We start from the raw sequence: 12,917 nt of genomic DNA, 5'->3' as shown, positions 1-12,917 counted from the left end.
AAAACTTTGTTTTAAGAACCCTCCTATTCTTAGATTTCTTTAGCCAGTCACTTTTGAAAAATAAAAACTATTCTACTCCAAATTTTCAAATGTTTAGGTCTTAAATTATATAAGTGGCACACATGAAGCAACAGATAACTTCCATGAAAAATTCTCACTATTCAGAATGATGGGATTGCTGACCTGAATGTTTCCCTTGTTGTTGATATTAATTAAAAAACATCATGTGTAGGAGCACACATTTTTAGTAATATCTTTTTTTTTCTAGTATTCTTGGATTACCTTCTATTTTCCTATTCTTCAACCTCCACATAATCACTCCCAAACTACTTTCTAAATAAATATCGTACTCACTGACTTTGCTAGCTTTGTCTCAGGAATACTGAATGTGTTGGCTTTCCAAAAATGTCTTATGCCATCATTTTGGTGAGATTGCATAGTAAATACATTGATCATTATAGAAAGTACTGTTCTTTTTTTTTTTTATATAATAACTTTTTATTGATAGAACTCATGCCAGGGTAATTTTTTACAGCATTATCCCTTGCATTCACTTCTGTTTCGACTTTTCCCCTCCCTCCCTCCCCCAGATGGCAAGCAATCCTTTACATGTTCAATAGGTTACAGTATATCCTGGGTACAATATATGTGTGCAGAACTGAACAGTTTTCTTGTTGCACAGGGAGAATTGAATTCAGAAGGTATAAATAATCTGGGAAGAAAAACAAAAATGCAAGTAGTTTATATTCATCTCCCAGTGTTCTTTCTTTGGGTGTAGCTGCTTCTGCCCATCTTTGATCAATTGAAACTGAGTTAGATCTCTTTATCCAAGAGATCCACTTCCATCAGAATACATCCTCAAACAGTATCATTGTTGAGGTATATAATGATCTCCTGGTTCTGCTCATTTCACTTAGCATCAGTTCATGTAAGTCTCGCCAGTCCTCTCTGTATTCATCCTGTTGGTCATTCCTTACAGAACAATAATATTCCATAATGTTCTTATACCACAGTTTACTCAACCATTCTCCAATTGATGGCATCCATTCATTTTCCAGCTTCTAGTCACTACAAATAGGGCTGCCACAAACATTTTGGCACATACAGGTCCCTTTCCCTTCTTTAGTATTTCTTTGGGGCATAAGCCCAGTAGAAACACTGCTGGATCAAAGGGTATGCACAGTTTGATAACTTTTTGAGCATAGTTCCAAATTGCTCTCCAGAATGGCTGGATGTGTTCACAATTCCACCAACAATGTATCAGTGTCCCTGTTTTCCCACATCCCCTCTAACATTCCGCATTATCTTTCCCTGTCACTCTAGCCAATCTGACAGGTGTGTAGTGATATCTCAGAGTTGTCTTAATTTGCATTTCTCTGATTACTAATGATTTGGAGCATATTTTCATATGTCTATAAATAGTTTCAATTTCTTCGTCTGAGAATTGTCTGTTCATATCCTTTGACTATTTATCAATTGGAGAATGGTTTGATTTCTTATAAATTAGAGTCAATTCTCTATATATTTTGGAAATGAGGCCTTTATCAGAATCTTTGATTGTAAAAATGTTTTCCCAGTTTATTGTTTCCCTTCTAATCTTGTCTGCATTTGTTTTGTTTGTGCAAAAATTTTCAATTTGACATAATCGAAATTTTCTATTTTGTGGTCAATAGTGATCTCTAGTTCTTCTTTGGTCATAAATTCCTCCTCTTCCACAGGTCTGTGAGGTAAACTATCCTATGCTCTTTCAATTTATTTATAATCTCATTCTTTATACCTAGGTCATGAACGCATTTTGACCTTATCTTGGTGTACAGTGTTAAGTGTGGGTCAGTGTCTAGTTTCTGCCACACTAATTTCCAGTTTTCCCAGCAATTTTTGTCAAATAGTGCATTCTTATCCCAGAAACTGGGGTCTTTGGGTTTGTCAAACACTATATTATTAAAGTTATTGGCTGTTTTGTCCTTTGAACTTAACCTATTCCATTGATCAACCAGTCTATTTCTTAGCCAATACCAGATGGTTTTAGTAACTGCTGCTTTATAATATAATTTTAGATCTGGTACAGCTAGGCCACCTTCATTTGATTTTTTTTTCATTAATTCCCTTGAAATTCTTGACCTTTTGTTTTTCCATATGAACTTTGTTGTTATTTAGAAAGTACTGTTCTTAAGATTAAGAATCTTTAGATTCTTTATTTCCTACTTGGCTTCTACATATCTTCTCTCTTTTTCTCATATTTTCTGTAATATGCATTAAATTTGTTTGGTGTAATGGGCTGAGGCTTGAGTTGATGCACTGAGGTCCCAAGCACATGAGGCTAAATAGTAATTGGACCATACTCTATTAATATATAAGCTTGGAGAAAGAATGGCCCCCTCCTACTCTTTGTGCAAGTCCTGATGTGTTGTATAGGAAATGACAATTCTGGTGGGTGGAGGCAGGGGAGTGAAAAAGGAAGGGGAGGAGAGCTCAGCACTCATTTGCTCTGCTAGCTCTTTTGTCATTGCAACGACTTTTCTGTTTGTTTTCTCTTCTTCTTTTTGCTTTTTGCTTTTGCTGTGGCAGTTGGGGTTAAGTGACTTGCCCATAGTCATACAACCAGGAATTGTTAAGTGTCTACAGTGGGTAGAGCAAAAAAGCAAAAAGAAGAAGAGAAACAAACAGGAAGCCAGCTGGCAGAGCAAGTGAGTGCTGAGCTCTCCTCCCCTTCCTTTTTCACTCCCCTGCCTCCACCCACCAGAATCGTCATTTCCTATACAACACATCAGGACTTGCACAAAGAGTGGGCAGGGGCCATTCTTTCTCCAAGCTTATAGATTAATAGAGTATGGTCCAATTACTACTTAGCCTCATGTGCTTGGGACCTCAGTGCATCAACTCAAGCCTCAGCCCATTACAGTTTGGTCTCTTCCAAATATGGGCCTTAGTAGTATCTCCTTTTTCCATGTGCATTAGGCACATATTTTCTTTATTACTAGAAGAAAAGGTGCCCAAAGGAGGAAATAACTTTATTCTGGCTCAGTGTGTTATCTTCATAGATTTCTAAAGGCACCCAATGACTTAAAATATATTTTTATAAACAGAATTTAGGAATGGGATAGCAAAATTATGTGTTGTTCATAGTCTCCACTGCACATAATAAGCTGTGATAATTTTTAATATTCCTTGGAATGAGCATATGCATTATCTATGACAACAGAATTGAGCCAAGTTATCAAAGGTTCTTTACTTATTTAAAGCCAAAATGCAACTAGCTAGATCATTTGTGTCAAATGTTAACAGCAAGTTATTAAATCATTGAGTAAAGAGCTTTAAAAACTTAGGTTTTCTCATAGGAATTTCTAGATTATCAGAAGTCAGAGAACAGATATTCTTGAACTGTTTAAACAGCAACTATAAATCATTTATTGTCTTATCTGTCTTGAAGCATCAAAAATGTGTGGATGTTTATATATGATAATTTGTGACTCTTCTTGGGATCACTAAAAAAGACTAACAGATTTCACAGTAATAAAAAGTACTTCATACCACTTGGCAATTCCCTTTCAGGACTATTTGAACATAGGGATTAATCTTTTGTCAGTCACACAATCAATCAACAAATTTTTATTAGTCAGGGCTAGTAGGTAGGGCTACAGAGAGAGCAAATGAAACAAATCTTATTTGCAAGGAACTTAACTTCTAGTGAGGGAAACATATATGTACATAAAGGATAAATACCAAATAACTAAATTCAATGTTTTTTGAGTGGGTGTTCACTAGCAAGTGAATGGAATTAGAAAAGGCTTCCCTACCTAAGATGCATCTTAAAGAAAGAGAAAGATTCCATGAGCTGTTGGTGAGGAGATAGGCCATTTCAGGCGTGGAGAGGACCATTACAAAGTCACAAAGATAGAAGATAGGATGTAGAATGTGAGAAACGAGAGAAAACCAGTTCAGCCATTCTGGACTGAATGTGATTGGGGTGAGGAGGGAAGGGGGTTCTCATTTCAGGGATCATTTGGAAGCAGAGTTTTTCAAGCTTAGAAAAAACATTAAGTTGAAAAAAGGCTCCTTATCTGTCTTCTAAATCTATCACAGTCCACCCAAAGAGGTAGGCTCTTAGTGATCACTGCCTTGTTGGCTTGCAAAAACATTGTTTGGATAATCTGTTCTGGAATTTTTATACACAAAAAAAATCAAGCTCATCAGCCTACAGTTTGAAGAATTTTCTCCCTTTTTCTGACATTTAGGGCATTTGCCCATCTTTCCAGTCTTGTGGTACATTTCTCATTTGTCAGTTCACCCTCAAAGATAATCGACTTCAACAATCATACCTGTAAATTCTTTCAAAATCTTTGGATACAATTTGTTCAGCTCAGATAGCTTGAATTTATTTAGAATGCTTTAGTCATTCTCTTTTGATTTTTTCACTTATTTTTGGATTTCTGTTCCCTCCTAACCACTGTCTTAACCTTCTAAGGGTAAAGGCCATTCTCCTTAATAGAGAAAACAGAAATTACTGAAATTGAAAAGTTCTTTTTTTCTTACCTTTTATTTTCCCAAGCATCAGGGCAAACCTTTCCTTTCTTTCCTCCCTTCTGACAAAATGCTTTTGATAGCAGTACACAAAATACTAGCTCATCCTGAGACTTTGTATTTCTAACATTTTTTAAGGCTTTGACAGTGTTTTTTGCCCTCACTTTCATTTGTTGTCCTTTTAAAATCTGAGTTCCCCATAGTACCCCATTACTTTTATACCTCCCCCCTTTTTTCCTCATTAAGATCATTTTAATTTGTGTTAACAAAATTACATCATCAAGAGCCTCTTGTTTCTCCTCAAGCCAAACTTTTTTTTTTTTTTTTTAAGAATGTGTGTCAAGGGCTCATCCATCTTTTCTCTAAAACTTCTAAGATTTGCTCTCCAAAAGTCTAATGTTCCTCTCCTTATCTGTCTCAAGCACAAAAGAACCTTTCATCATTTTCACCTTGCCAAAACATTTCTTTTTGTGGGTCAGACTGAAATTCAGATTAATAATTCTTTTCATTGTTTACTTTCTGAAAGACGAAATTATCGAAAAGGCCAGTCAAGAATTTATTAGTTAATCTGGTTTGAGCAAAAAGAGACCTCCAGTAAATGTCCGGATTAATTCATCCATTCCATCTGTTTCCTGCCTTCATGCTATTTCTTCCTAAGGAACACCTCATCACATTGCTCCACCTGCCTGACCGAACTGTCTTTTATAGCACACTCCCAAATGCCACTTCTGCTTCACCCTTCTTTGAAGGTGTGCACTGCCTCCCTTGCCACAGTTCTAGATAGCTTCCTTCTTCACAACTGCTGTCCCCCATAATCTTCAGGAGTAGGTTAACAAATAATTTCATATCAATCCAACTTTTATCTGGATATTTTACAAATGGCTAAATACTGATGATATTTTCATACTTTCTTCTCTTAAGAAAACATGGCAGCACAGAATCAACCACAAAATGAGAGTTCTAATTACCAAAGCAACTACTTCGACAGAGTCCCTTTTATGTAGCACATCTCAAAAGTTCATGTAGTTTCATTAGCCAGCTAGCCATTAGAAAACAAATCTGGAAATAATATAAAATTAACTTAATGGCATTTGTGAAACATTTTTTATTCTAAATTGAATATTATTTGAATTTCTTTCAGTGGTATGCAAAGTTTCTGTTAAATGTGGTTTTTAAATCTATCACTAAAGGTTTTAAGCACTATCTGAATCCTTCTGGAATGAATATAACATGTAAATATAGCAATATTCTAATGATTACTTAAATTTTTCCAGGTGGCTCTAACCAACTATACTTTTGAAAATGTGAGTTTTCATGTTCTTCACCAACGTTTTCCTCTATTCACATTTCGGGTATTGTCTGATTGGTTTGATAACAAGACAGATCTATACAGGTAATATTTCATTTCTTTGAGGGGGATATTGTTTTTATCATGTTAAATTTTTAACTTTTCTATGTTTGTTAAACTGCAAGGAAAAGTTGATAAGATTAGGGTGTCTAATTTTGAGGTGAATGAAATATGCTCATTAAATTTCAAGAGACCTCAGAGTGGGGAGGTGCAAGACCTCAAAATAAAAGTTGTATATGCTCTGAAAGCTATTTATTTGACATCCACTTTTCTTTGATGCATCATCTATGAGTATGTAAAATTATAGAAAAATATGAAGTCTTCACATGAAATCATTATAGAAATATAAACATAGAGGTAACCCAAATGATAATAATAAATAAAAAAAGTTCAACCCAAAGCTAATATAAAATTATGATTGGCAGAATTGTTATGATTAATATGATCCAGATTTAAATGTCAGTTCTAAGTGTCTCTTTAAAAACAGATGATAATGATGAGTATTGGTTTTCATTTGGACAAAGGGTAATATCACGAAAAATGGAGTTTAAATTAAAATTGGACAGGCAAATGGAAGACCATTTTGACATTAAGGATTGTATGGCACTGAAATACATTGCCCAGGGAAATCATACACAGTGTCCTCTTCTAAGACACTGAAAGTACAATGACTAGTTGTGACCCTTTCGTGTTCTTTTCTCCTTTGTGTTTTCCTAGAATGCAGAAGCTCTTTCCTTTTTATGACAGTTATGAGCCTGATAACTTTTATGGAAAAATGTTTTCTCTAAATTTTATCATTTGGAATGTACTAAAGTAACTTTCTACTTAGAGAAATTGTGTCTTTTGTAAAGCAGATAATCACCCAGTTTGTCTTTTTGTTTATTTATACAATCAATACAATTGAGGCAATCCTCAATTTCTAAATGGGTTTACATTATAAATTTTTTTTGAGTCAAATTGTTTGAAATTCCAGAAGATTTTTACATAGGACTATTATTACATATGTTCCTTTATGAGCCCACAAAAGCTAACAAAACTTATAATGTAGCTGAATTTATAGAATGATTACAACTGGCCTGGGTACTAAGCCATGGAAGTAAAGACTTTTTTTTTAGGTCCCATGTCAACTTCAAAGGCAAACTGTCCCTAAGTTATTTTTTCTTGATTTCTGCTCTTTCACCATCTCTGACCTTAAAGATTCTTCAAAACTTATTGTTGTTGTTGTTGTTGTTTTAAATAAAAAGTTCCATTTTTATGGTAGTGAGTTGCCTGAAGGTGTCACTAAAGACAAGAAATAGAGAAAACCTTGGTAAGGGCTATGACAGTCATTTGTATGATATGGGTCAAATAAATATACTTAAAATATTTTTAATACTTGTTATCTCTGATCACTAATATCATCTGAGGCCTAAAACAAGAGTATACATGTTAACCAAACATGTTCACCGTTTTTGAGGAGGAGATTCTGTTATAGAGCAAATCTAAGTCAAAAAGTGATTTCCCGTAAAGTGTGAGGGTTTGTTATTGTTCTTCTTTTAGGGCAGGTAGGTGAATAGAGCTTCAGGCTTGGAATCAGAAAGATCTGAATTCAAATGTGGCTTAAAACATTGTGACCCTAGGCAAGTTATTTAACTACTGTTTGTCTCAGTTTCCTTTTCTGTAAAATGATGTAGTAATAGCACCTATCTCCCAGGGTTGTTGTGATTACCAAATGAGATAATAAGTATAAAATCCTTTATAGTACCTGGAACATAGTAAATATTATATAAATGTTAGCTATTACTATTAGAAACTACTATTTATGAATGACATGCTGATTGTAGCAAATCCTAGGATATTTGGAAAAATTCCAAAATTAGCCCCATAGTAATTAATAAATAAACTATAATAACTGGGATAAAATAAAACAGCTAAACATATTGATAAACATATATGCAATAAACTCTCTCACTTTTTACATGTGTAAAAAAAATTTTAATATATGTCAGTTGTTATGGTCACTTGAATTACAATTTTTGACATTGAATTCACAAGATTTTACATTGTCCTTTAATTCTTCATCACAAAATCACATTATCATAATAGACATTTGCCGTATCTTTGGCATATGGTCCATTTTTTTTTCCACAAGTCTAACTTTGATTGAAAGGTTTTCAATGAAGTTTAAATCAGGCAAGTTCTTAAGACATTTAAATATATTTATCCCCATGTCTTGGATAAATTTCTTAACCTTGGTGAAATGTATGGTCATCATGGTTATATTGCACTATTATCTCTATTTGGGAAGTAAGTGTATTTATTGGAGTTTTATCTCCTCTCAGTGGAATAACAATTCCAGGCTCACGCTATGAAAAAAAATTCCTCCCTCCCAATTTTTTTGAATGGATTTTGGCAGTGCTTAAATGATAGTGTCTGGGTCTTATGGGCTCACTTGGACTTCTGACAACAATTTTGATATTACTTTGAATGAAAAGATAAGTTTCATCAATAAAAATTGTCTTTTCCCAAAACCAGTCCTCCAGTCTTTATATTAGCTTACCATACATAAGAAGAATTTTGTGGGTTTTTGTTTTCTCCATGGCAAAGAATAGAAACAATTTTTTAAATGATATTCTCACTATCCTTCCAACATTAAGAAATGGGTAACATAATACAGAGCAGAGGTGTCACACTGTGAGCCTAATAATCCCCCAAGTCCTTCAAGAAGATTAAAATGTAATTGGGTAATGTTTAATAAAAGAAACAAAACCCAGATAATGTTAACTTCTGGTTTTCTAATTTGATATGTGATCCATAATGAATATATTTGAGCTTCTGTTTATGCCACTGAAGTAGAGAAATCAGTAAAAATCCCTTGAGACATCAATAGAACTATTGAAGTTTTTGCCTTTCTAGAGATTCTGGATTTCTGGAGATTAGATTGTTTTACAGCAACAGTTCATTAGTTGCTGACATTTGTTTTGTTTTTTTTCAACTGCACTTCCTTTTGCATTTTAGTTTGACTGATCTTGTTTCATTGAGAACTTGAATAATTCTGGAAATTCTTGATTTTCCCAGACCAACAGCCTCTGTGGTATCTCTAACACATTGAAATGTGTACTTTGAACATTTTTAAAAACTTGATTTGGAGTCATTGCTGTGCTTAAAAACATAAGAGATAGCAATGAAATACACATTTGTGTGGATGAAGTCTGATGTTCATCTGACATAGATATAATAACTAAGTAAAAATGGGGAAATCATCTCAATCTGATTTCATCTGGTCAAGGTTAGACATTTTGAGTAAGCCAATCAATAGGAACAGAAACACATTATGAATTTTACATTTTACATTTCAAAGTTTCAAAGCTACTGTCACAGTATTTCTAACACAAAATAACCATATCCAACACATCACTTGTCCCAAATAATTGATATAAACTATAGTTATAAAAATATATTTTTTCACAATGAAAATATTACATGTTTTCAAATGACCAAATTCTTCCTGAGTCACTAGTGTTCATTACATTGTTTTCTCTTCAACAGATGGAAAATGGTTGATCATTATGTTAGCCGTGTCCGTGGAAATCTCCAAATGTTAGAACAACTGGACTTGATTGGGAAAACCAGTGAAATGGCCAGGCTTTTTGGGATTCAGTTCTTACATGTTCTGACCAGGGGTTCACAGGTAAGATAAAAAATGTGTCTAAATTTTTTAGACATGTACAGTTCATTAAATGTTTTATATTTCTTTTTTTCTTTTTAAAAGTCAACAAATTGTTTTGTTAAATCACATCAATAAACATTTATTGTCTTCTCACATGTTAAGCCCTGTGCCCAGTTCTTAAGAAATATAATTAAGATGAGTTAATTACTAGTAAAATGACACAAGGAAGGTTTATCCTAGAAATTTTTCATCTAGATTGATTTGTAAAGCAAAATTGGTAATTTTGTGCCCATTCCAAATCCAGTAGTTTTTAAAAGTTGCTACAACTAAGTAAACCTTCATAATCATATGTAACTAAGCCACTATGGACTAGAGGCACCTGAGCCAAAAGCAATAGTAAAATTGCAACATTGTGAACTTTATTTTTTTTTTTTATTTATCCATCCATTTTAAAGTTTTGTTAAAATATCAATATCCCTTAAAAAAATTCAAATTGCAAATTCCCCTCCAAATACCTTTAAAATAATGCCTCAGAAGAGTAGAACCCACAGAAGGACAGCGTGGAACAGTTTTATAGATTAAGACAACTTAAATGGTTGTCAGGAAAGGTCTGTGGCCCCAGGATAAGAGTGGAAAACAATCTGGTGCAGGCCGCACCAGCACAGACCAGGCCCCAAAAAACCAAGAGCAGGCCTTGGGAGAGATTGCATGCGCAGTGACAGTAGCTGCTTTCTGATCTCTCAGGTCCCAGATGGTAAAGGGGTCAATCAGACTGATCAGAAGGAGATGACAGCACTCCCTTTACTGGCATTGGTTGCATTGCCTATACTTGGATCCAGGTCACAATCCTAGATTAACAGTTCTAAGCAGAGGAGCACTAGCACACCAGAACTCACAGACACAGCAGAACAGGGTCCCAGTCACAGTTTCAGGATGGAAAAAAAAATATCTATGGTCACTCTCAATAATAACACCTCTTTTAGAGCATAGCATCTCAGAAGAACCAAAAACTTAGACGTTTCCAGAATTATCTCTGAAAATAGCTTCACACACACACACACACACACACACAAAACCTGAAGTTTGGGATAGTGCCCTCACCATTCTGGAAACAGAGTCCCACTTTAAAAATCCAGAAATAGGCTGAAACATGAACAAACAATAGAAAAACATGCTTACTATAGAAAGTTACTGTGGTGATAAAGAAGATCAAAACATAGACTCAGAAGAAGACAACAAAGCTAAAACTGCCACATCCAAAGCATCAGAGAAAAATATGATCTGGTCTCAAGCCATGGAAGGAGTCAAAAAGAATTTTGAAAATAAAATAAAAGAGGTAGAGGATAAATTGGGAAGAGAAATGAGAGTGATGCAAGAAAATAATGAAAAAAGAGTCAGTAGTTTGATAAAGAAGCCCTCCCCACAAAAAATACTGAAGAAAATAACACCTTAAACAGAATCAGCCAATTGTTAAAAAGTGGGGAGGGGAAGAGGGAGGTTCAGAAGACCTTGAAAAGCAGAATTGGCCAAAATGCAAAAGATACTCAAAATTTACTAAAGAGAAGACCATTGGCCAGATGGGAAAGAAAGTACCAAAGAACACTGAAGAATATAATGGGGGGCAACTGTATGGTTCAGTGAATACATCTCCAGCCCTGAAGAAAGGAGACCCAGACTTCAAATACTTACTAGCTGTGTGACCCTACGTGTAATGACTGCGTATTTAAAATCAGCCGGAGTCAGGAATTCAGGTTAAGGGAAAAATCTTCAATCTTTATTGAAGTGAAGAGATGAATAAGGATTGCGATAGCAATATGGACAAAAAAGATTGCGATAGCAATATGGGCAGCTGTGACAGGAAGCCAGCCAACAGAGGGAGATCTGAGCTGAAAGGTCGTCGCAATGGCAATACAAGCAGTCTCTCCTTCCCCTTCCTTTTCCACTCCCCTGCCTCCACCCACCAAAATCGTCATTTCCTGTACAACACATCAGGACTTGCACAAAGAGTGGGCAGGGGCCATTCTTTCTCCAAGCTTATAGATTAATAGAGTATGGTCCAATTACTATTTAGCCTCATGTGCTTGGGACCTCAGTGCATCAACTCAAGCCTCAGCCCATTACACCTACGCAAGTCACTTAACCCCAACTACCTCACTAAAAAATGAAATAAATTAGATAATTGCTTTAAAAATTGGAATTGGGCAAGTGGAAGCTAATAATTTTATGAAACTTCAAGGAACAATAAAACAAAATCAAAAGAAAAAAATTTGAAATAACTCATTGGAAAAAAGACTGATATAAAAAAATAGATCTAGGAGAGATAATTTTAAAATTATTGGACTATCTGAAAGGCATGATCAAAAAAGAACCTAGACAATCTTTCAAGAAATTATCAAGGAAAACTAGGGTCAGAGCATAAAACAGAAATTAAAAGAATTCACTGATCACCTCCTGAAAGAGATCCCAAAATGAAAATTCACTTGTAGGAATATCATAATGCAGTAGCCAAATTTCAGAGCTCCTAGGTTAAGAAGAAAATATTACAAGCAACCAGAAAGAAATAATCCAAATTTTGTCTGTCAGGATAACACAAGATTGAGCAGCTGGAAAAACTTACTTGAATTGTTGCAAAGTGAAATGATCAGAAGCAAGTGAACATTATACATGGTGACAGCAATATTGTGTGATAATCACCTGTGTTTGATTTAGCTTTTCTCAGTAATTCAATGATCCAAAATAATTCCAAAGACTTATGATGAAAAATGCTATCCATCTACAGAAATACAGCTGCTGGAGGCCTAATACAAGTTGAAACATGAAGCATGATTTTTCCCTTTATTTTCCTTGTGTTGTTTTTTCCTAGGTCTTTTTTTTTTTTTTTGCATAATGTAATTAATGTGGAAATGTTTTGTATCACTACACAAGCATAACTTATATCAAGTTACTTACTTTTGTGATGGGAATGCAAGAGGAGGTTTTTTTTTTTTAATTTAAAACATTAAAAATTATTTTTACTTGTAATTGGGAAAAAGTAAGATTAAATATAAAAAATTAAATACCTTTATCAAATACACTTCTTGTTTTGATTACTAACTTACATATTTGATCTTTCATTTGTCTTAGAAAATATATTAATACTATATTATCTCATATTAATATACCTCATGCTGCTATACTTTCATGTAAAAATAGCCAATTTCTATAAAATATAGATTTCATTAAATTTTCCATTTTACAATATAAAACTATTTTTAAATCCACAAAACATACAGATAGTGAATGTTAATAAATAAGCTTTACTATTATTCTCCTAATATAAATAGTTTTTCAGGATGACTATTTGCTAAACTCCTTTAGTTACCTAATCCACAAATTGTGCTCACTGATTTTCATAGCATT

At 34.1% G+C, this 12,917-nt stretch overlaps 1 protein-coding gene across 1 annotated transcript in view; it reads left to right on the top strand.

Moving 5' to 3' along the window:
* REV3L (REV3 like, DNA directed polymerase zeta catalytic subunit) overlaps positions 1-12,917 on the top strand; it is a 253,915-nt gene that overhangs the window by 190,370 nt on the left and 50,628 nt on the right. Inside the window, exons 21-22 of the mRNA XM_051997548.1 lie at positions 5,796-5,914; positions 9,398-9,539. Of these exons, the coding sequence (XP_051853508.1) occupies positions 5,796-5,914; positions 9,398-9,539 (261 nt within the window). The remainder of the gene's footprint in view (positions 1-5,795; positions 5,915-9,397; positions 9,540-12,917) is intronic.

Source organism: Antechinus flavipes, chromosome 4 (assembly GCF_016432865.1).
Source record: "Antechinus flavipes isolate AdamAnt ecotype Samford, QLD, Australia chromosome 4, AdamAnt_v2, whole genome shotgun sequence".
In the NCBI taxonomy this organism is placed as follows: domain Eukaryota; kingdom Metazoa; phylum Chordata; class Mammalia; order Dasyuromorphia; family Dasyuridae; genus Antechinus; species Antechinus flavipes.
This window is presented reverse-complemented; position numbering and strand designations above follow the sequence as displayed.